General features: G+C 43.0%; 1 protein-coding gene and 1 non-coding gene across 3 annotated transcripts; both read left to right on the plus strand.

Moving 5' to 3' along the window:
* The first annotated feature begins 42 nt into the window (after positions 1–42).
* trnae-uuc (transfer RNA glutamic acid (anticodon UUC)) lies at positions 43–114 on the plus strand. Its single transcript has one exon. It is a non-coding gene; the product is annotated as a tRNA-Glu (tRNA).
* Positions 115–1148: 1034 nt separating this feature from the next.
* On the plus strand, positions 1149–24628 carry gk (glycerol kinase). Of its 2 annotated transcripts, XM_056301008.1 has the most exons (21): positions 1149–1296; positions 4072–4145; positions 6056–6162; positions 6526–6603; positions 7555–7634; positions 7921–8058; positions 8219–8328; positions 10188–10254; positions 10612–10629; positions 13670–13705; positions 13830–13897; positions 14252–14294; positions 14495–14575; positions 15942–16020; positions 17565–17661; positions 18167–18251; positions 18605–18725; positions 19386–19529; positions 19653–19739; positions 20088–20174; positions 21369–24628. In XM_056301008.1, exons 1-21 carry the CDS (start codon positions 1204–1206, stop codon positions 21377–21379), a joined length of 1704 nt encoding a protein of 567 aa, XP_056156983.1. In that variant the 5' UTR covers positions 1149–1203; the 3' UTR covers positions 21380–24628. The 2 variants fall into 2 exon arrangements, with proteins under 2 accessions (XP_056156983.1, XP_056156984.1); XM_056301009.1 differs by lacking the exon at positions 10612–10629.
* Positions 24629–24852: the final 224 nt, after the last annotated feature.

Below are 24852 nucleotides of genomic sequence, written 5' to 3' on the forward strand. Positions count from 1 at the left end.
TTATTGTGTACTTAACCCTATTGCTAGGCGAGTGCACTCAGCTCCCATATGGTCTAGCGGTTAGGATTCCTGGTTTTCACCCAGGCGGCCCGGGTTCGACTCCCGGTATGGGAACAAATGTTTTAGGTCCTTTATTCAAGGAATGGCTCCTTTGAAGACGTAAAGAGCTTCCCATGCAGAATCGATTGATCTGGAATCGGTTAGCGCGTTCGGCTGTTAAACGAAAGGTTGGTGGTTGGAGCCGGCTCCACCCAGGCGGCTCTGTTTCGACTCCCGGTATGGGAACAAGTGTTTTGGGTTATTTATTCAACGAATGGCTCCTTTGAAGACGCAAAGAGCTTCCTATGCAGAATTAATTTATCTGGAATCGGTTAGCGCGTTCGGCTGTTAGCCTGAGCTTCATCCAGAGAGCGGACTGTCCTGACTCTGGACAGCTTCAGTATCACTGGGGTAGGTAATGGTGCAGATGAGACGGTGAATATACCACGACTTGGGCAGCGCTGGGATAGGTGGAGGGCTACAGAAAGCCTGCAATACCTGGATACATCCTAGCATGGACAGGGAAATGCTGAATGGGCTGACTATGGCTGGGACGGCCCTCTGGGTTATTTTGCCACTGTGATCCTCAAAACCAAGAGATTGACAGGGGCGCAGTTGGCTGCGTGTTTTGCGAGACCCTGCCCACTTTATAAACACCGGAAGTGGTTTCTGCATCGTTTGTGAATGGTATGCTCGACTGCCAACTGGAAGGGTTGGTGAGATGGCGTCTTTTCATCATGCCAAATGCCAGTTTGGAAAACAATGACTGACACAACAATCCGTCAATCAACGTGCGCGCGCGCGCGCGTGTGTTGTTAATGGTGAAAGACAGATGGATGGACACTAGGTATAAACCAAGGAGATTTAAATCAACTCAACCCGGCCGGTGGGGGTAGGGGTGGGAGCAGAAAAATTAAGATTTATCAGCGGAAAAATGAAAAAGAAAATAAAGAATGCGAAATCAGAAGAGCAGAAAGGCAGCTCAAAATAAACGTATACACCGGAAGTTAACGCGCACGGCAGAACGAACAGGACTCGCGGCGAATGGTTGTCACGTCATCACAAGTGGCCCGGGCCAGGATGACGTATAACCGCGGCGACCGCGGCGACCGACTTTGACAATACCCCAGGCGGCGCGTCGGCCGAGTCCTCCGCAGAGCGCGTATGAACGGCGCCATGGCCGCGTCTTCCGATCGGATCACTTTGGGGCCGCTGGTCGCTGCCATCGACCAGGGCACAAGCTCAACTCGGTTCCTGGTGAGTGTTTTGGTTTAAATGGAGACAAATCGCGCGGACGGGGACGGGGGCGGGGACGAGGGGCGTCCCGGTCGCCGGTACAACAGATTTAACGTCAGCTGTTCGGCCATGTCATCTCCCCTCACTTTGCGTTACCATCGAGCAACAAGGGGCTGGAGCCGCGACCTGCTGTGTGCTCTTTAGCTAGTCATTTATCTTGCTTCGTATCCCACCGACGTTGGTCTCTTTCAAGGGCGAATTTCAAATATGAGCCTCCGTAACGGTCCCACACCGTGTCAACTGCGTTTCGCCCGCGTTTTTCGGCAGTCAAGATAACACGAGCGTGTGACGAGGTTAAACCTGCGTTTACCCCCCCCCCCCACCCCTGAAATGACCACCCAGCACGCACCCCCCCCCCGGCTTACCTGTTTACCCTCCTTTCAATACGAGAGAGCCTGTCACGTCAAATGCACGTGTACAACCCGATAATGTAATACATTCCCAATAATGTAACAACCCCGATAATGTAATAACCCCCGATAATGTAATAACCCCGATAATGTAATAAAAATCTGCTCTTGAGTCCATTGAAATTGCAATAAAACCTGATAATGTAATAACTACCTGATAATGTAATAAAGTGCACGTCCCAATAATGTAATACACTTTTGACCAATAATGTAATAATGTGTGTTACATTAACGTTATTAGGGTTAGGGTTTAGGGTTAGCTTTGCGATAGAAGGGTATCAGCAAGAGTTAAAGGGAAAGTTTACAAGATGGTTGTGAGACCAGCTATGTTATATGGTTTGGAGACAGTGGCACTGACGAAAAGACAGGAGGAGGAGCAGGAGGTGGCAGAGGTGAAGATGCTAAGATTTTCACTGGGAGTAACGAAGAAGGACAGGATTAGGAACGATTATATTAGAGGGACAGCTCAGGTTGGACGGTTTGGAGACAAAGCAAGAGAGGCAAGATTGAGATGGCTTGGACATGTGTGGAGGAGAGATGCTGAGTATATTGGGAGAAGGATGTTGAATATGGAGCTGCCAGGGAAGAGGAGAAGAGGAAGGCCAAAGAGGAGGTTTATGGATGTGGTGAGGGAAGACATGCAGGTGGCTGGTGTGACAGAGGAAGATGCAGAGGACAGGAAGAAATGGAAACGGATGATCCGCTGTGGCGACCCCTAACGGGAGCAGCCGAAAGTAGTAGTAGTAGTAGTAGTAGTAGTTTAGGGTTAGCTATGATATATAGTTTATTACATTATCGGGAAATGCACTTTATTACATTATCAGGAAGTTATTACATTATCAGGTTTTATTGCATTTTCAACGGCCTCAAGTGCATTTGTTTTATTACATTATCAGGGTTAGTACATTATCGGGGGGGATTTATTACATTATCGGGGGGGGGGTTATTACATTATCAGGGTTATTACATTATCGGGGATTTATTACATTATCAGGTTCTCCACCACGTCTCTAGCAGCTTCAGTGTGCCGTCACACAGAACGTGAATGCCACTAGTCAGGCAGGAGTGGCGAGACGACAGTGACGTACTATACATACTCGAGTATAATGCATGACATTTAGACGGCCTCTTAAGTAACTGCAGGGAAATGCATCGTTGACTTTTGCAGGGAAACTAGATCATGTTATTGTATGACATATAACAAAACCTTCGCACCTCAGTGTCTCCCCTTTTGTGGCAGTAAACATTAGAATGAGCGGTCTTTTTTTTCTTGCAAACTGGGCAGTTTTTACCACCTAAAGCTCAACCCCATCACCCTGGTATCCGTGTCATGGTACCAGTGGCAAACTTCTAGGTAATGTTGGTGCTGTTAAGGTAATTAAATTAACAGGGATATTTCTGGACATAAGTGCACCAGGAAAACCAGACACTGACCTATAATGCCTAGTGAAGTGCAAGTCTTGCTGCAGTAGACACTTGGCAATATGCAGCCTATCTACATGGAGTGGACACACTGCACGTCTTTTGATTTAATAAAGTTGGTTTGAGGAAAAATACAAATTTGAGCGATAGGACAATATTAACTGGCAAGAACATGAACTAGCTTGTTCTTTCGTGACATACTGGGATGGTTTTGCTTGTTGATATGCCCTGAAAACTAAAAAATTAGAAGTGTATTAAATTGGAGTAACTTTATTTTGTTAAACTTTGGTTCTATTTGGACTGTCTAATTAAAATTGGTTGTAAAAAATGTTGGTGTCCAATGGATACACTTCAAAAGCCTTCCATTTAAACTCCGTACAAACACATGTCCTTATTGATACTTTGTCACTTGTGTATTTAAGACTGTAGTTAATCCGAGAATATCAAAAATTGCTCATTTGAATGTTTGCTGCCTGTCTTTCCTGTGGGGAAAATGACAGTGCATAGCGTTTTACATCCTGTTGAGGGATCCTCAGTTACATCTGTCGTTTCTAAAATGGTTTGTTGATCATTGAATATAATCCGAGTTCTATTCATTATTTTGATTTGAGTGCATTGTTTTCCTCCTTAAAATAATGGAAAAGTCATTAACAAAATGTTAATTGTACATTTAATTGGTTCATTGACAGCATAATTTTATATGTTCAATTCTGGCAGTGCCCTCTCACCTCTGCAGGTGTAAGTTTGTTAACTTGTAATTGCTAACGGTGCCTTATGAAAAAGTACTACCATTATTTATTAACAGATTTACCTATCTTAGCCAGTGTGAATGAAATGTTCTAAAAATTCTGTTTGAGTAAGGTTGAATTTATTCTTGCTCATTGTTTTTGCTAAATCTTTGAAGGTGTTCAACTCAAAGACGGCTGAACTACTAAGTCATCACCAGGTGGAGATCCAACAAAGCTTCCCCAAAGAAGGGTATGTGGGGATGGGGGGGATGGGGGGTCAGAGAGGGGCAGATCGTGAAAGCCGTCCTGAAGGACATTCTTGTTTCTTGGTGGCTATACTACGTACGGTTCATGTACAGTGCCGTGAAAAAGTATTTGCCCTGTTCCTGATTTCCTCTATTTTTGTCACACTTAATTTTTTCAGATCTTCATACAAAATGCAATAAAAAAAATGAAGAGAACCCGAGTAAACACAAAATTCAGTTTGTAAATGATAATTTTATTTAAGGAAAAAAAGTTATCCAACACCCACTGACTCTGTGTGAAATAAGTAATGACCCCCTTAGTTACTCAAGCAACCAATTAACCAAATTCAGTTGAGCATTGGATTCAGTTAGAACAGACACAAGTACAACCAGACTTGATTACTACCAGCCCTGTTGAATCTAAACATGACTTCTATAGAACCTTACCATCAGTGTGAACCATACCATCAATGGGGCTACAAGGTCTCAACAAGCAGCACATGATATGTATCAAAAGAAATTGCGGAAGAGATGAGAAAAACGTTTGTTGAGATATCTCGGTCTGGAAAGGGTTACAAAGCCATTTCTAAGGCCCTGGGACTCCAGCGAACCACAGTGAGAGCCATTGTTTCCAAATGCAGAAAAATTTGGAACGGTGATGAATCTTCCCAGGAGTGGCCAGCCAACCAAAATTCCTCTCGAGTCCCAAAAAAAAAAAAAAAAAGAAAAAAAAAGAAGCCAAGACAACATCTAAAGAACTGCAGGCCTCTCAAACCTCAGCTAAGGTCATCGTTCATGATTCGGCAATAAGAAAGAGACCAGGCAAAAATGGAATCCATGGGAGAGTTGCAAGGTGCAAACCACTGCTAACTAAGAGCTAAAAGAAACATTAGTGCCATCTCATATTTGCAAAAAAACACACTGATAACCCCTAAGCCTTTTTGGATAATTCTGTGGACAGATTAATCAAAAGTGAGGCTTTTTGGAAGACACGGTTTCCGTTATGTATGCCGTAAAGCAAACAGCATTTCACAATAAGAACGTCTTACCAACAGTCAAACTTGGTGGTGGTAGTGTGATGGTGTGAAGATGCTTTGATGCCTCAGAGCCTGGAAGACTTGCCATCATTGAAGGAAGCATGAATTCTGCTCTCTACCAGAAAATCCTGAAGGAGAATGTCTGGTCATCAGTATGTGATCAGAAGCTGAAGTGTAATTGGGTTATGCAGCAGTACAATTATCCAAAACACAAGAGCAAGTCCACCTCAGAATGGCTCAGAGGAGACGAGTTCAGGTTTTGGAGTGGCGTAGTCAAAGTCCTGACTTGAACCTCACTAAGATGCTGTGGCAGGACCTTAAATGACCAGTTCATGCTTGAAAACTGTCCAATGTTGCTGAATTACAGCAATTCTGAAAAGAAAAAGAGTGGCCAGAATTCCTCCATAGCGATGTGAAAGACATATTCAATTGTATGAAGTGTTTGGTTGCAGTTGCTGCTACTAAAGTTGGCAGTTACTTTTTCACATGGGTGATATAGTTGTTGGATAACTTTTTTTCCTTCAATAAATGAAATGATCATTTAAAAACGGTATTTTACTCAGGTTCTCCTTGTTTTATATTACATTTTGTATGAAGATCTGAAACCATTCAGTGTGACAAATATGCAAAAATAAATCAGGAAGGGGGGCAAATGCTTTTTCACTGCACTGTACCTGCAACAGTGTGGGTTAAATAATTTCTCTCTCTCCATCCTTCTTGTCTAGTATTTGTGTGGTGCTTTTCAGTAAGTCAGATATGCTTTAAAGCAATAGTTTTCAATGTTTCATTGTGATTCCAAAAGCTTTAAAAACAAATGCCCCAAAAAAAAAATACACAAGATCTGTGGTTTATCGTTCTCACACCTGTATCTGCCTCAGCTGGGTGGAGGAGGACCCCAAAGAAATCCTGCAGTCGGTGTATGAGTGCATGGAGCGCACATGTGAAAAGCTCACCCAGCTCAACATTGATATTTCTAATATCAAAGGTAGGTATGCAGATGCATGCACACGTTGCACATGTGCTGCAACCCACACCTGTTAGTAGTACTGTGTCATCATGCATCATCTTGAATTTTGTGGCGTGTTTCTTGACTTTTTTGTTTTGCTGTCTGTGTCCTTTGCTTCTCTGTAAAGCAAGTAAAATCTTGAAAGCACATTATAAATATATTTTATTTATAAAGTATCAGTAGTATCAACATTCCACTTTAAATATATACTTTTTTTTTACATGCCATTTCCATAGAGCTCAACTACTTGATTAGGAGTTTTCATACTTATTTTTTTGTTTTTTAAAGCACGACTTATTTACCGTCTGTAATGCCTACATTGTCTTGGTTGAACTTTTCTAGCTATTGGCGTGACCAATCAGAGAGAGACTACACTTGTCTGGGACAAAGAGACAGGGGAGCCCCTCTACAATGCTATCGGTAAAGTTTTGAGTCTGTATTCTAAAAGTACAGTTAAATGGTTTTTATACCCATCCAGGGGGGCCTGCCAACATACACACCACACACACCCAGATACACAGACAGGTAGACTTCAGCAGCAGGTCAGCAGTCACTGGGGGCGGCATGGTTCAGGGGGTAGAGCGGGTCGTCTAGTAATAGGAAGGTCGCTGGTTTGATCCCCGGCTCCTGCGGAGAGCATACCAAAGTATCCTTGAGCAAGACAGTGAACCCTTAACTGCTTCTGATGAGCAGGTTGGCACCTTGCATGGCAACATCCACCATCAGTGTATGAATGTGTGTGTGAATGGGTGAAGGTGAGGCATACACCGGTAAGCGCTTTGAGTGGTCGGTAGACTAGAAAAGTGCTTATATGTATATATATATATATATATGTATATATATATGCACAATTTCTCTCTTTCCCTAGTTCATTGTATCGTTCAAATGCTCACTTACCCAAATGCTTCTGTAGCACACTGTCCAACTATAAGTACATCCAAAGTCTGCACTGCCTGTTTTTGTACATGTATCTTGTTCTTGCACTTTGATTAATTACTCCAAGTACTTTCAGAAGTACTTTTATTTCCCACTTGTGTGTTGAGCCAGCAAAACAAGCATTTATGAGGAGAATAAAATTGCATTCATATATGAATGCCCAGAACCAATTTTATCAGCCAGGTAAGTTAGCACAAGCTTAGAATTTGATTTGGTCAGGCGTTGTATAAGGAGTAGAGGTAGGCAACAAAGATGGAAATCAAAATAAGGACGTGGTTATTTTACATACAATCTCCGTATCTTGTTCACATTTCTCTGAATCACTCGCTCTTTCAGGCTCTTAATTCACTCATTCTCTCACTCACTGTCTCTCTCAAAGAGTTGGTGTTGCTTCCGGTTGTGTTGGAAAAGCCTGACAGGTGTTTATGTTTGCAGTGTGGCTGGACCTGCGGACCCAGTCCACAGTCGAACGTCTGATCAACAAAACACCAGGCAGGAACAAGAACCACCTCAAGGTGAGTGTCTCTCTTGCTCCTGTCACTGCCCTCCCCTTTCCCCTCTCCCTACCATTTTGTCCATTTTGTTTTTTGACCCCCAAGGTCAAAGTACAAGGTCGGTTTCTGTGCGCAACACATTTTTAAAAGGAAAAGCGGTCAGAAGATGAAAACACAATACATAACTGAATAGTGATTAGTATAAGTCATGGTCATTTAATAATTTAATTGGTACAGCGGTTTCTGCAGCAGCAGCAGTAGTAGTAGTGTCAATTATTTTGTTTTGATTACTAACGTCTCCTTGTAGCACAAGACAGGACTTCCCATCAGTACTTACTTCAGCGCGGTGAAGCTTCGCTGGCTGATGGACAATGTGGACGAGGTTCGTGACGCTGTCCACTTGCACAGGGCCATGTTCGGCACCATCGACTCCTGGTTGATTTGGGTGAGTGAGACCAGTAGATTTCAGTCCTGACAGTCGTAAAGATATTGTAGGATACATGAACGTTTTAACAAGCTTTTTTCTTTTTCTTTTTTTTGGTGTGTGTGTGTATGTGGCTTGTTGGAAATTCACCAACTGCTGTGTCTTGTTTGCCATCCCCCAGTGTTTGACAGGTGGGAAGTCGGGAGGGGTCCACTGCACAGATGTGACCAATGCCAGCAGGACCATGCTCTTCAACATTCACACCATGGACTGGGACCCGGAGCTTCTCAAGTATGACAGCTGCATTGAACTTCAAATGTTAAAAATAGTTTATGAGCATACTAAAATGACTTTGGCATGCTAGCAGCAGGTGGTTTACAGAATGCCTTTAACCAATGCTAGCGGAAATTCAGTTAGTTCAGACAAGGCTGATGTCCGTTGTTGTATGATACATGGGTGCCAGCCCCATCGAAGAGTTCATAAAATTCTTAAAGAGGGAAATGTACAGCATGTATGGGTACCTTTTCATGAGAAAAAACTGCGATAATATATTTGCGCTAGATCCATTTGTAGTGCCCATTTCTAAGGAGAATTTCACTTTGGATTTTGCTATATACATCATGAGATTCTCCAAGTATGACGATGATGCTCAAACACAAATGATAATGAGCTACAATCAGCGAGACATCTTTTTATCTTTCACTCTTGCACAGCTCAACCTGTACCGTTAATTTATGGGGCAAGAATTGACACAGAACCACTCTTATTCAATTCAATTCAATTTATTGTCATTAAAAACAATGTGCAGGCACATGTTAAAAATGAAAGGAGGGCTGTGGCTTCAACAAACAGTGCAAGACAGACACAGACAAACACAATATGAGATATACACACATGAAGACCAAAAGCTAAAAATAAGTTAAAAGAGAGCTGGAGTACAAAATATTTAAAAATATCTACAGACATTCAGTGGGTAGCCAGGTTCAGGTGGGCAACAGCTTGTGGAAAGAAGCTGTTTTTGAGCCTGGTAGTACGGGCTCTGAGGCTCCTGTAGTGCCTCCCAGAGCACAGGGGGGAGAACAGTCCATGGTTGGGGTGGGTGGGATCTCTGCTGATGCTCAGACCCCTTCGAAGGCAGCGTTTGTGATAAATGTCTTTTATGGCTGGGAGCCGGGTACCGGCGATATGCCGGGCCACCTTGACGATCCGCTGCAGAGCTTTCTGGTCTACTGAGGTGCAGTTGCCGTACCACACTGAGATGCAGATGGTCAGGATGCTCTCTATGGTGCAGTGGTAGAAGTTGGTGAGAATTTTGGGGGGTAGACGGGCGCTCCTCAGCCTCCACAGGAAATGCAGGCATTGTTGGGCCTTTTTCAACAGGGCCTGGGTGTTGGATGTCCACGAAAGGTCCTCGCTGATGTGGACTCCAAGGAATTTTAAGCTGGAAACACGCTCCTTATGTAGGCCACTCGGTAACTAATGCTGCACGACAGCCTGACAACTCATATAAGCTGCGTACTTGGGATCAATACTTTTTTTTTCCTAAGACCCCCCCCACCCCCTTTTCTCCCCCCGATTGTATCTGGCCAATTACCCCACTCTTACAAGCTGTCCTGGTCGCTGCTCCACCCCCTCTGCCGATCTGGGGAGGGCTGCAGACTGCCACATGCCTCCCCCGATACATGTGGAGTCGCCAGCTGCTCCTTTAAACCTGACAGTGAGGAGTTTCACCATGGGGACGTAGCACGTGGGAGGATCATGCCATTCCCCCCAGTTCCTCCTCACCCCTGAAACAGGCGTCCCAACCAACCAGAGGAGGCGCTAGTGCATCAACCAGGACACATACCCACATCCGGCTTCCCACCCAGAGACACGGCCAATTGTGTCTGTAGGGACGCCCGACCAAGCCGGCGGTAACACGGGGATTCGAACTGGCGATCCCCGTGTTGGTAGGCAATGGAATAGACCGCTACGCTACCCGGACGCCCACGATCAATATTTTTTGATAAATGTACTGCTGCTTTAAAGTATATTTAAGATCTGCCGCGTTACTGTTATATCTACTTTAAACTATTAAATCAGCGGGCTATTGATTACAAAAACGAACAGGACCTCTAACTATTATTCATCCCTTTCCTAATTTCTATAAGATACTTTGATATTCCAATGGAGGTCTTGCCAAGAGTGAGGAGCTCCTCCGAGATATACGGCCTTATGGTAAGCTTGTCTTTTTCCTTCTGATGTCATGTAAATGTCTTAGTATTTTGCCAAATAAATCTGTTGGTTGGTAACTAACCAAACCGAAGCCATGCCTTCAGTGTCACTTTCATAATGTGAATATGCTAATTGTTGTCTAAGTAATTATCATGGTGATATGTCATTGCCGTGTCTAGTGTGAGACTAGTGTCTGTGTTCAGAAACTGTAATGCCTCATCCTGCAGGCTGCTTAGAGGATAAAATGGGGGTTTTTGTTTGTGGGCTTTCAAGTGGTTTTTCAGCTGCATGACGGTTGTTTGAGAAATTGTTTTAGGCATTATTTGTGTGCCATGTCTGTCTCTTTTCTCTCATTGGTAGAAAATATGTTCTAGTCTGGTAAGTGATATCTACCATCGGTGTTGATCATCTTGCAGCATAACTTGTCCTACCTTGCTTTTCCGTGGCTGAAGTGACTAGTCCGTGAAATAGTGCATTTCCAGGTCTGGTACCAGTATAGAATTTCCAGTTGTTGCTGAGCTGCTATTGTAGTTTACAAGATTTGATATTCCTGTTGATATTGATTTTAATAGATTAGATCATTTAATTATGTCATAGGAAAATCGAGTTACCACAGCTGAATATGAAATGTTAGTAGGAATTAATATAAGAAATTTTACAAAGCATAATTTATGTTAAGACAAAAAAGTTACAAAGTTGCAGAAAAACCCAGATGTATACAATGTAGCAGTACAGCATGCTGTAATCAAAGCGCTAATACCAGAGCGCTAGAATCATGTTAAACAGCACATACTGACTGTGTGGATGGAAGATTGATAAATGTATACAAATTACAGCATCTGCTGCATGCAGCCAACCGCACTATTGATTATTACAAATACATAAAGGTCATAGTAACTGATACAATGTGAAAAAAATAGGTGTCAAATGTATGGGGTGAACCGCCAAATAACTTTTTTATGTGTTTAAACTGGCAGCATGGTGGCGCAATGGTTAGCGCTGTTGCCTCACAGCAAGAAGGTCCTGGGTCCGAACCCCCGGTGTTGTCCAGCCTTGGGGGTCATCCCAGGTCATCCTCTGTGTGGAGTTTGCATGTTCTCCCCATGCCTGCGTGGCTTTCCTCCAGGTGCTTCGGTTTCCTCCCACAGTCCAAAGACATGTAGGTCAGGTGAATTGGCTGTACCAAATTGTCCCTAGGTGGGAATGTGTCAGCCGTGTGATGGACTGGTGGCCTGTCCAGGGTGTCTCCCCGCCTGCTGCCTTATGACTGCTGGGATGGGCTCCAGCATCCTGTGATCCTAATTAAGATAAGCAGCTTGGAAAATGGATGGATGGATGGATAAACCTCTGAAAAGTGAATAGGAGTATCCTAAGACTTCTCAATTGATTATTGGGCCAAGAATATTTGTTAGTTGACAGGTTAGATATGATGATATACTCATCTTGCAGCCACTCCTCAAGCTTCAAAAGCATTTGTCTTAGTTGGCCGTGAATAACACCGTCTTAAAATCAAAATGGAAAGACAGAATAACCCTAACTCAGAAACACACACGCACACATATATACACCCATCTCTTAAAATTAATCTCCTTTGGCTGGAAATGTACTGGATGGTCATTGTCCCTCATTGCTTTCATTGTGGCATGTTGCTCCACTAACCAACCGGCAGTGATTTACTCATAACGGCTCACAGCTTGCCCAACGAGATCGTGTTTTATTTTATGACGTCTCCCTTAAATCTCTTCACTCCTGGGCAGTTTTATTGTTAAGGCACAAATGCACTTGTTTCATACTATCTTACCAGAGACAAAGTCTGGTAGGGCTATAACCAACGCTGTGTGTCTATCCGGGCCTGTCATGTTTCCTTACTTGAGTCGATTAGGAGTGAAGACATTTGACTTGTGCACACACAACTGCTCTGGTTTTCCCTTGTATGTTTTTAGAATATATTTCATGTCCAACGCTGCTGTAGAGTACAACATTTCTGTTTTAAGGTGCAGTTGTTAGTAGGCTTTGTGTTGTGAATTATTGTGTATAATGTTTTATTACTTTGCATAGTTCTGAAATTCCTTTATATTTTTATTCTAAGAATATTCTATACAGATGTGTTTTTGCCAAAGGGGACAGGTTTGGGTCGTGACTCATGAGTCATGGTTGAATGACATGTCTGCACCAAAGACTAAATGCATCTGTTCACATAGAAGTATCCCGGGGCCAAAACCCGTCAACGAAAATGAAAAATGCAAAGAATTCCCATGTCATGATCCACATGATCCTGAGCTTTCAGTGTCAATTTAGATCTTACCAATTAAAATGTCTACGTGAATTATCTTGAAACAACACGGTTTTTGAGTTGCAAGCAGCCTCAGTCCAGTTAGTCCCTCCCCTTTTTCTCCCCAATTGCACTTGGCCAATTACCCCACTCTTCCGAGTCATCTCGGTCACTGCTCCCCCTCCGGCCGATCGGGGGAGGGCTGCAGACTACCACACGCCTCCTCCGATACATGTGGAGTCGCCAGCCTCTTCTTTTCACCTGACAGTGAGGAGTTTCGCCGGGGGGACGTAGCGCGTGGGAGGATCACACTATTCCCCCCAGTTCCCTCTCCCCCCTGAACAGGCGCCCCGACCGACCAGAGGAGGCGCTAGTGCAGCGACAAGGACACATACCTGTTGGCCCTGTGATGGCCTGGCGGCCTGTCCAGGGTGTCTCCCCGCCTGCCGCCCAATGACTGCTGGGATAGGCTCCAGCATCCCGCAACCCTGAGAGCAGGATAAGCAGTTTGGATAATGGATGGATGTTTTAGCAATAATTTTGAAATGGACGTTAACACACATTGTGCTCGCTAAATGTACCGCAGTAACTACATTACAGTGATGCAGTGGACTCATATGTTAAGAATCCTGATGTTCACGGGTGGGAGCCTGTGGGGGTAAGTTACCCCCGCTGTTATGATTACTGATGGCTGCAGGTAATGGGGGCCCGGACCGCTGTGGGTGCATTTGGGGGGAAACGGTGTGTGCCTCTGCATGTTTTCAATCCTTCATAGAAACCTGCAGGTGAGAAGAAGTGGTTGGCTGGCCCCACATGTCTGGCAGAATGCACCTTAAAGTCTTTGCCTTCCCGCTGGCTGTCGGGGTTTTGCATTGGTGGAAGAATAGGGAATGGGACATACCGAAGTGGGAGGAAAAAGGGAGACAGACCCGTTTTCATTGTGTTACAGTGGTGATCAGAAATATTTGGGCATTTTCCTCTGTCCGTTGCAGCTTTTAAGCGTTTGCAAAGTAAGTGCTGTACATCTTATTTAAATGACGTGAAGTTGCGCACTGGCTTTAAGTAGATTCGGCTCAACTTGAAACAGAAAAAAATAGATGCTTGGAGCCCATGTTTGAACAACTTTTCAAACTCGTCTCTTGACAGAAATCGGGCGCTCTTACGGGTATACCCATCTCAGGGGTAAGTTTATGAAGGTTTTCTTTTGTAATTCGTTGACGTTGTCTCCTGTTGTGCATGCTGCTTTGAATTTGGCAGTTGTTGATTTTGACACCATCATATATGAATTTATATTTTTTAAACACAGTGTCTTGGGGATCAGTCAGCCGCACTTGTTGGACAGATGTGCTTTCAGGATGGGCAAGCAAAAAATACGTAAGTGTGAGTGTGTGCCTGTAAAAACTGTGTGTGCATGCATGCATGCATGCGTTTAATCTCATGAAATCGTGTTAGTAAAAGCACAAAAATTGAAATCACCTGTAGAAACATAATTTTTTTTGCAGTTATAAAGAAGTTGAGGTTGCTTAGATGAGCTGTACTTCATGAGATGGTTTCAATAATTTCCAGCCTGATAGATTGGGTTGTGTTACATCTATGTGATGGTGAGCTGTTTGTGCCTGTGGCAGAAGCCAAAATGTGGAGCAGATTCCGTGTTTTGTTCCAACTCTGGCACCCGATGTTATTTATTGAGTGGAAATGTGATTCTCTGTTTGCTTGTTGTGGTTTCAGATATGGGACCGGCTGCTTTCTGCTGCGGAACACTGGAGCCAAGGTACTTCAATAAAAATGAAAATCTATTTTTTTCCTCCTATTTTACACTTAATAATGGATGTTTATAGCCTAAAGTTTTGTCAGTTGAAGAGGAAGTAGAGCGCAGCACATAGTGATTGCTGTGGCTGCTCATCAGCAAGCACAGAAACTTTTAATGCCTGCTTTCTCAAATTGTTCTTGGTTATTTTGGGGTTTTTGCAGCCTGTAATGTCTGACCATGGTCTGCTGACCACTGTTGCGTACAAGCTCGGCCGAGACAAACCAGCCTGTTATGCACTGGAGGTATGTTGAAAAACACAGAAGTCTTAGGAGACGTTTTCCTTTGTTTGACTGACACACTAATGGTGAAGAAGAAATGTACCAAGTAGGGATGCACGATATTGGATTTTTGGCGATATTCGATATGCCGATATTTTCGGCCGATTGCCGATACTGATATATACACACCTTTTTTTTGTTTGTTTGTTTGATTAAAGAGAACACCAAGTCTTTCCTGTACTAGAATTAACATATTACTCTTATTGTGTTGTTGTAGATACAGACGTAAAACATTTCCTTTAATTCTACCCTACGTGTATCTTCCACCGTGCTGTAGCGCTGGTTATCAAGAGCAGCACCTTTAGTTGGTCGTCACTATATTTCTTAGTTTTGTCAGATGACTGAAGTAGAGGCTGCTGACGGGTCTTCGCTGGTGCCGTTTTTTTCTTGCCTACTTTTCAGAAACTCTTCGCTGTGATCAGGATGACGGATTGTAAGATGCATAATTAGATAGGTTGTATTAAACAACTGAGGTTTCACCCCTCCTTGCATCACTGGTGCTTTACAAGCGTTGCAAATAGCAGTTTTGTTATCTGACTCAGATACTTTGAAATACATCCGTACTGATGACTGCTGACATGTTGAAGGTTTTTGCTGGCGCTCATAATTTAACAGTTAGCATCGTCACGTGCACATAGTTAATGCTTCACCTTATCGGCAAGGCACATCGGCAGAAATGTTCATATCTGCAGATAATTAACTTAAGTTTTTATTGGCTGATACCGATATATTGTCGATATCATCGTACAGCCCTAGTACCAAGTAATGGGAGTCATAGGACATTTCATCAACTTTTAGGCCCTGGCACAGAACCATAGAAGAGCTCAGTATCACAAGGCTATGGCTAACGCCTGGTCACTAGCATGGAGTGCAGCATGCAGAACAAAGGAAAGGATAGTAACAAGGTAGCAGCTATTGGTTTCACGCTGGTTATCTCTGATGCTCTGATTTCCGTTTCTCCTTTTTCATAGCCAGAGCGGTCCTCTCCTTGAGCAATATATTTTTGTTCTTTCAGGTTCTGCATTTACTGGCAAACTTAATACATTGAAGAAAATTATATTTATAAAATATAACAGTTTTTATGCCATTTTCATGAGCCAGTCATTCACTTTGACCTCTTTTCTGTGTAACCCTCTGAATTAATTGCACGTTGAGAATAAATGAAAGTTAACTGTTGTAGATGCAGTCTTCATCTATGAAGCTCTAAGCTGTTGCAGCTATTAGATGTTTGATTATAGATGTCAGTTAATTCACACCTCTGATTGGTATGGCAATTAAACTATCATCCTTGATGTGATTTTTGCCCTTAATCTGTCCTTACTCTTGCCAGGGCTCTGTGGCCATTGCTGGAGCGGTGGTTCGCTGGCTGAAGGACAATCTTGGCATCATCCAGAAGTCAGAGGAGCTGGGTACGTGCTACTGGTCTTGGAGTAGACTCAGTTGTGAAGTACAAGACAAATGCTTTCAAATTACTCTGGCTTTGAAACTTCATAGAAATATGTAAGATATTTCTAGGTCCTCCAAAAGTATTATGGCTAAGAACATCTCAATTTAAGGCCTTAAAGTTGCAGTCCTGAAGATTCTGGTTTTTATATAAGTTGCTGAGAGTGATGGTGATGAATGACAGTGGTGTTTTAGCTGAATATCTGATCCACTGCAAAGGAAGCACAGTGGCCAGTACTGTCAGCGCCTTCCCTACTTCTAGACAAAGAATTCCTTGATTTTAGATGGATTTTGGCTGTTGATGTATATGAGTTGATAGATGTCTTGGATGGACTTTATCCTCTATAGCTGCATGTCAAACACAGCTTTGCCTCCTCCTCAAACTCGCTGCTGGCTGCATTCTTTCACATGTATCTGCTAAACTTAAAGATTGAAAGCATGGGTGTCTGGGTAGCGTGGCGGTCTATTCCGTTGTCTACCAACACGGGGAACGCTGGTTCGAATCACCATGTTACCTCCAGCTTGGTTGGGTGTCCCTACAGACACAATTGGCCGTGTCTGTGAAACCGGATGTGGATATGTGTCCTGGTCAATCGCAGCGCCTGTTCGGGGGGGGGGGGGGGGACTGGGGGAATAGCATGATTCTCCCATGCGCTACATCCCCCTGGTGAAACTCCTCACTGTCAGGTGAAAAGAAGCGGCTGACGACTCCACGTTTATCGGAGGAGACATGTGGTAGTCTGCAGCCCTCCCCGGATCAGCAGAGGGGGTGGAGCAGCGACCGAGACGGCTTGGAAGAGTGGGGTAATTGGTCGGGTACAGTTGGGGAGAAAAATTAAAAAGAAGAAAAGCGTCATGTTCTTGGTTCTACCTTGTGGTAGTCATTAAAATGAATAACTACAAAAGAGTTTTGGATTTTTGATCGGTATTGGCTTATGAGCTGTGGTCTTACAGATGCCAGCGATAGAAAGCATCAAAAAAGACTTTCATTTGCATGTAAATGTTCAGGATTTTAACTTAAGAAATACTGTTTCAGATGTTAAACCATGGTAGGTCAGACTTCTTTTCTTTTTCTTTTAGGAAAAAAATGGTAAATGTTACTCCTGTGCAACCTCTATTAAAGTTTTTAACGGGCTTTTCAATAAACGTTGTGTCCAGATGAACTGATTCACCCTTCTTTGATTTTTAACAGGCTTTTAGGTTTTGTGTTCCAACCCAGTGATTCACCCAGACTTAGTCAGATTTGATTTCGTCAGTCAATTTTATATTTCACAAAATGCATGTGATTTATTAAAGGTGGGATTTTCCTTTCCCATCGCAGATGTTAGCAAATGGACGTAGCAGACTTGTGCGGGATTGAAATTGCTGATGTCCTCAATTTGTCATCTTCAAGTCCCACGCCGGCATCTCTTTAGATACAGAACCACTAAAGTTGTGTGTTCTCCTGTCTTATCCTCCTCTCTTTCATCAGTTTGATCCTCTCCCCCCCCTTTTTATTCTCTCAACACAGAGAAGCTAGCTGCATCAGTGGGAACCTCCTACGGATGTTATTTTGTTCCTGCGTTCTCTGGTCTGTATGCACCCTACTGGGAGCCCAGTGCACGAGGGTAAGATTGCTCTGTCAGGCTAATGTGCATCAGCAGCTTCTTTTTTTCCTTTATAAAAGCAGAGAGCACACTCTGCAGTCATCTGTACTGTAGATATGGTTAAATATGTTGGAGAAAAACATTCATGCACAACATATTTCTGTGATATTCTTAGCTCTGACACCGCATTACTCTCGAAAGTGTAAATTTCTGTCGTTTTATTGAGTTTCCTCTTGAGAGCCAACTGGATATCCCCTTCTGGCACGCCAGAACGTTGCTCTTGTTTGATGAGACCGAAAGTGGTCAGGGCCCCTGATGGCCGCCGCTACCACAATAACATCTGTTGTCGCTTTAGTCCAGGCGGTCGATAACTATTAACATGTCAGGTTTCAAACTTGTGTTGTAAAAAACACTGTACGTTTAACATTTATAGATGTAATTTTTTTCCTCCATATTTGGCCACCTCAAGAACAAATTTTTTCTCTTTTTTTTTTTTTTTCCTCTTGCATCTGTCTGTGTTTCTTAGGATCATTTGTGGGTTAACTCAGTTCACAAACCGGAGTCACCTGGCATTTGCTGCGATGGAAGCGGTCTGTTTCCAGACACGTGAGGTATCTTACCATTTCTTCAAAAAATGTTTTCCCTCTATTTTGGGCAATAGACAAGTGAACATAAAATAGACCTTGAATAACATCTCATAAAAAGAGGAAATAAGCTGCTTGCTGTAGTATTAAGAAACCAATAACCTTTTGAAAATGGACATATGCATTTGCATTGGGCAGGATTATTGTGGGCACTTGCTAAGATACGGGTATTGCACACATTTTATTAAGATGCTGGTATTGTATGTACTTGACAGAGAATGTATTGTGATACAATATTGTAATTTTAAGTACTTGGGATACACATGTTTTTATCTTTCCAGTGCAGGTATTTGGGCTGATGAGTATTTGTTTTGACGCAGATTCTGGACGCCATGAATCAGGACAGTGGCATCCCACTGACTCAGCTCCAGGTCGACGGCGGGATGACGTCCAATAGGCTGTTGATGCAGCTGCAGGCTGACATATTATGTATCCCTGTCGGTAAGACTTCCATGGACTCGTTTTTTTATTTTGATTCATTTATGTGAAATATTGCTGCTGTCAGGGGAAAACATGTCTTTCTCCCACACTTTGAAATTGCCTATCTGCTCTAGAGGTGCTGCTCTTTAACTGACCTTTGACCTCTTCATAAAGGACTGGAAGCCAAAAAAACAAAACAAAAACAATCTTCTTTGCAGTTTACATTGTATCACAAAGTACAATTAGTATCATTGTTATCCATATAAATTATTATTGTTATCCATGTCAGATTTTATCCACGGTGGCCCAGTGGTTAGTGCTGTTGCCTCACAGCAAGAAGGTCCTGGGTTCGAACCCCAGGCTGTCCCAGGTCCTTTCTGTGTGGAGTTTGCATGTTCTCCCTGTGTCTGTGGGTTTCCTCCGGGTGCTCCTGTTTCCTCCCACCATCAAAAAGACATGCATGTTAGGGTTAATACTCCTGTCTGTGCCCCTGAGCAAGGCAATGGAAAGAAATAACTGGAGTTGGTCCCGGGTGCTGCACAGCGGCTGCCCACTGCTCCTAGCTACACAACTAGGGTTAAATGCAGAGAGCAGATTTCATTTGCATGCATGTACAAAATGACTAATAGAGTATTCTGTTTTATTCTGTTCTATTCTATTTAAACGATGTGACTGATCCAGTGAAACCGTCCATGCCTGAGACCACCGCTCTTGGGGCAGCGATGGCAGCAGGAGCAGCGGAGGGGGTTAGTGTATGGAGTCTTAAACCTGAGGACCTGACAGAAGTCACCTCGGAGAAGTTTGAGCCGCAGATCAACCCTGAAGGTAAGGCACAGCTGCATCCCAGCACACCAGAGAAGTGGAAGACTGTTGTTTAACCTGTTGGTAGGGAGGTTTTGCCTTTCTGTGGGTGAAAAAGGTCTTTCCTCTCTGTTGGTGCATTTGTAGAAAGCGAGTTTAGGTATGCGCGGTGGAAGAAGGCCGTACAGAAAGCCATGAACTGGGAAACGACACAGCCCGTTGGTAACGGAAATGGTAAGCACAATCACGCCAACACACATGGATAAGTTCACTTTGTTGAACCCAGAGCTCATTAAAATATTTTCAGGCATCATTTAGGATCATACAGACAAAAACTTCATTGATTGCTTCAGTATTGAGAATCTTACCTCTTTCCTGAATGTCCTCACTTGGCTTCAACACAGTCCATTGTATAACATACACGTTGCATGCAAACAATTTTCTGTTTCTGCACCTATGCACATCCGAACAATATGCAGTTGAGTAGCTAATGCTAATAAATGGTGTATTAATTTTACTTAAACGTTCCTCTCTCTCTTCTCTGTGCCTCCCGAACCGGGCTGTGGTTTGCACAACCGTTAGGAGAAACCAGTATCTTCAGTAGTGTCCCAATGGGCTTCTATATTCTGGGTAGCATGCTGATGTTGGTTGGAGCGAAATACATCTCAGGTCAGTGTCTCTGTTAGTGTGTATGGGGCAGTGAGTTCTCCTTCGTCAAGTCAGAAAGAGTGTGTGTGTGTGTGTTTAGATATATAATTTTGATGGTTTTAAGTTTAATGCCATTGAGTAGACTATCTCTGTTTACACGCACTCAGCTTTTAACGGTAGCTTTAAAAATGTTATTTTTCCACCAGGCAGTGGTTACATTGCACAAGAGCAGTGTCTGTAGTTCTATTAATCGGTTATGTATTTCATTGAAATTTCAGTTAGAAAAAGACCAAAAGCAACCAAAGATGAACAAAATTTCATCAACACTTTCAAACATTCAGTCCTTTGAATAATTAAGAACTGCAGCAATATGTTTTGTTTTCTGGCAAAACAGATTTTTCAGAAAAGTGCAAGTGTCTGATGAAGGAAAAAATGAGTTTTCACTGATTACAGATTATCCTAATGATCACTTGATTGATCACAAATGATCAAAGTATGCGGCATGATGGTGCGGTGGTTAGCACGGTCGCCTCACAGCAAGAAGGTCCTGGGTTCGAACCCTGGGGTAGTCCAACCTTTGGGGGTCATCCCGGGTCATCCTCTGTGTGGAGTTTGCATGTTCTCCCCATGTATGCGTGGGTTTCCTCCGGGTGCTCCGGTTTCCTCCCACAGTCCAAACACATGTAGGTCAGGTGAATCGACCGTACTAAATTGTCCCTAGGTGTGTGTGAATGTGATGGCCTGGTGGCCTGTCCAGGGTGTCTCCCCGCCTGCCGCCCAGTGACTGCTGGGATAAGCTCCAGCATCCTGCGACCCTGAGTTGGACAATGTGTGAATGGATGGATGATCAAAGTACAGAAAATACAAGCAGGCCTGATCAGACTCCTTAAGGTCCTGACAACAGCTGCTTAAAAAAGTGTTGAGTGATGTAACGTTTAGCGGAGGTTTCTTCTTTCACCTCTTCTAACTAAAGTTGATTCAATTTGGCAGTGATTTAGCCATTCCTCATTTGCCGTTCCTCCATTCAAATCATGTTGACAATCCATGGAGTGTCCCCAAACTGACGAAATTCAGCAGGCATGCGATGTTGGAGAAAATATTCCAAGTTTCCCCTTTTTTCCTGTCAGAAATGCTTAATTTTCTTTTAACGGCAGCCGCTGAATAAACAAACCTATAACTGTGTGATCCCGGTTCTCGCTTATCCCTCACCATTAGGACACAAGTAGGGCCAAGACTCCCGGAGGCATAAAGACAAGAGGAACGTGGAAGCAGACACTCGCCACTTTTTCCGAACCAGCCAGCTGTACTTTTGGCCGTGCTGCTTTCCAAAACGGGCATTCCAGAGGAGAGAAGTTTCCAGACTCCTATTCCATTTTACTGTTTGTTGGAAAATCAGGGGCTATTGCACTGCAAGAGTAAGACCACCAATCCAGTTTGGAACTGGGTTACGGGATGAGGACTTACCCAGTAGGATTTTTTTTTTCTTGTTTTTAAAATTATTTTTGTTTATTTAATGTGTGTTTTCCACTGCAGCAGACTAGTTATGAGCTAACAATGTGTGCACTACTTTTTTCTTTGAGGTGTGTTTTCTCCACGCTTTGTATTTATGTAGAAATTCAACTGATGATACTTGGTTTTTTGTTTTGTTTTGTTTTTTTGCCATGTCAAGGTCGAGGGAGAGCCACTGTCTAATTTGCATTCTTCACAATGTCTCACGTCGCTGTTATGGTCCTCTAGCCGTCATGTTGTGATGTGACGTTGTTTGACACCTCCATGACCTCCAGGGCGAGATGTTGAAGCACTTTATGGTTTTTGCTATTTGTCTTGTCTTTGTGAGCTGTGTAGTGAGAGGTGTGTGTGTGTGTGTGTGTTTGTGTGTGTGTGTGTGTGTGCTGTTTTTGTCTAAACAGCAAAAACACAAAGCGAAGGATGAGTTAAAGGTATTTATTGATCCCACGGGTTTGATTTTGGTTGACTAACACTTTTGTATCAATATTTTGAATGTTCCAAAGCAGTGAAATATGACTAGATATGATTAGTATTGTCTCATATTCAAGCGTGTTTGGCTGGGCAATCAGAATAATGCAAACACATTCAGACTTCTGTGTCCACACCCAGTTCATCCATCACCAGAATGAATTGAGACAGATTATGAAAACCCACCTCAAATGATATTCCCTAAATCTTCATAGGGTTTGGTCAGTGTTTGTGAAAGTGAGAAACTGTCTCAAGTTTTTGGAACAGAGAACCAAGACTTTCTGCTGTAATGTTATCGGGGGGGGGGAACCTGGAGCCACTCCACTGATTGTAAATTGTTCTGCAAATAACGAGTTTTAAACTGTCACATCCCTCCAACTGTCAGCTTTTCAAAGGTTACAAAATAATTTTGAGTCGGCACCAAAAAGTTCTTTACTTGCTACACAGTTGTCCTATAATACTACAGCTGCTGACTGTATGTTGCAAATGTTGCATGTATTTTCAGAGGAAAAATACTGAATTGACTTGACTTGTGACGTTAGCTGTAATAACTACTGTATGTTGAGAAACTATACTGCCCTCTACTGGCAGATGTAAAATTGAATACACATTCCCTGATTCTTTTGGTTTGATGGACTGGGTGGTACTCTTTCCTCATTTGAATCTTCAGAAATTCAGGATTGCCTCATGTAGTATGAATATTTGTTATACAAAAACAAATGACAGTCATAGTACGTCCTTTTGAAAACCTCCTTAAAGTCGGTTCAACTGCATGGACACTTTGGAGTCCAGCCTTTTTTCCCCCCGGTTTTAGCATTAGCATATTGTTTATTTTTGAATATGTAGTGTGAATAATACATTAATAGAAACAAAATGGAACTGGAAATTGTTTAGACTGGTTACGGTTTCCTTTTTAATAGGTTAAAGGTGTTGAAGAAGCAGACTAGTCGCAGCAGAAAGTGAATTTCAAACATGTTAGCTGTTGTTGGTGTTTGCTAATGTTCAACGCTGGGCGCGATTAGCTTGCGGAGCCATTTTGCTGTTCACTGTTCCGCTTGCTGGGGCTCGTTCTGTTTGCATCGTGACTACAGACTGTTATTGAGTTAGTTTTTCTCTTCATTTACAATAGCAGTTCTTGAGTCTTGAGATTTCATGAACGTGGAACTCGGTATCAGAATCGTGTTTATTGGCCATGTAGGTTTGCATATACATGGAATTTGACTCCGGTTTCGTGGCTCTCTGTGTACTTCACATAGAATAACAACACGATATATACACAAGGATTGACTTATACAGGCGAAATAAGAGGTGATAAAGTGCGAAGGTCGCAGGGAAGGCCACTGTCATCTCCACTGTTTTGAGCATGTTCAACTCCAGGTTGTTACTGCCGCACTGCAACCTCCCGTCTATATGCAGACTTGTCACCATCCCGGGTAAGGCCAATGATGGTTGTGTTGTCTGCAAACTTCAGGAGTTTAACCGATGGGTCAGCTGAGGTGCAGTCATTTGTGTAGAAGGAGAAGAGTAGAGGGGAGAGCACACATCCCTGCGGGGCGCCAGTGCTGATTGTCCGGGTGCTGGATGTGATTTTTTTTTTTTTTTCCCCAGCCTCACCAGCTGTCTCCAGTCTGTCAGAAAGTTTTTAATCCACTGGCAGATGGGGGGCTGGTACTGTGAGCCGGGTGAGTTTTTGGAGTGGAGGATATCTGAGATGATGGTGTTGAACGCTGAGCTGAAGTCCACAAACAGGACCTTTTTGGAGTCGAGGTGTTGGAAGATGTAGTGCAAGCCCATGTTGACTGTATCCTCCACGGACCTGTTTGCCCAGTAGGCAAACTGTAGGGGGTTGAGCAGGGAGCTTGTGGTTTCCTTCAGGTGGACCAACACAGGTCTGTTGAAGGATTTCATGACCATGGACATTAGGGCAATGGGCCTGTAGTCATTTAATCCTATGATATGGGGTATAACCGTTGTACATTGAAGAGTGTGGGGAGAAGGGAGTGTTTTGATTGAGAAATGGTGAATATGTTGAGGGTCGGTTTTTCTTTTTTTAATTGCTTTCTAGTGTTTATGCAATTTATTTATTGAACTATTTGGCTGCTGAACCATTTTGAAAGTTTCTCAAATTGAAGTGTCTGGTGAGATGAAGCAGAGCATGCAACAGGCTGGTTTCAGTTACTGATGGAATGAACACATGGGAAAAAATGCAAGAGTTGTTTCAGTCTAGTCACTTGCTGCACTCAGTGGTCCATATTGAAAAATTAAAGATTGAAGGTTGTCTTTTTCCAAAATGAGATGTGTGCCGTTTAAAAAGACACTTCTTGCAGGAGTGAGAGGAAAGTATATCACCGGTTACTGTCATGTATGATCATCTTCAGACCTTTGACTATTAAGTAGTCCTATTATTAAGGATAGTCATTATTGTTTTGGAAATGGGACAGGAATTTCAGCAAGTAACACTTTTCCAAAACTTGTATGAAATGTTGAAATTAAACCCCTCTGCAACTCAACTGAGTAATTTCTCTTTGCTTTGTCTCTACGTGTACTTTCCACATGTTCATAAGTTTTTTTATTTTTTATACATAAAAATGCAATCTGCTTTCGAGTTCAAGGGAAGAGCCAAGGGCAAATCATGAATTTTCTATGCACTGATTTCCATAGATTGATTTTGATTTGTGAAGACAAAACAGGAAGCCAAAAATCGTCTCGATGTCTTTTCACA

The sequence above is a fragment of the Lampris incognitus genome, chromosome 21, assembly GCF_029633865.1.
Source record: "Lampris incognitus isolate fLamInc1 chromosome 21, fLamInc1.hap2, whole genome shotgun sequence".
Classification (NCBI taxonomy): Eukaryota; Metazoa; Chordata; class Actinopteri; order Lampriformes; family Lampridae; genus Lampris; species Lampris incognitus.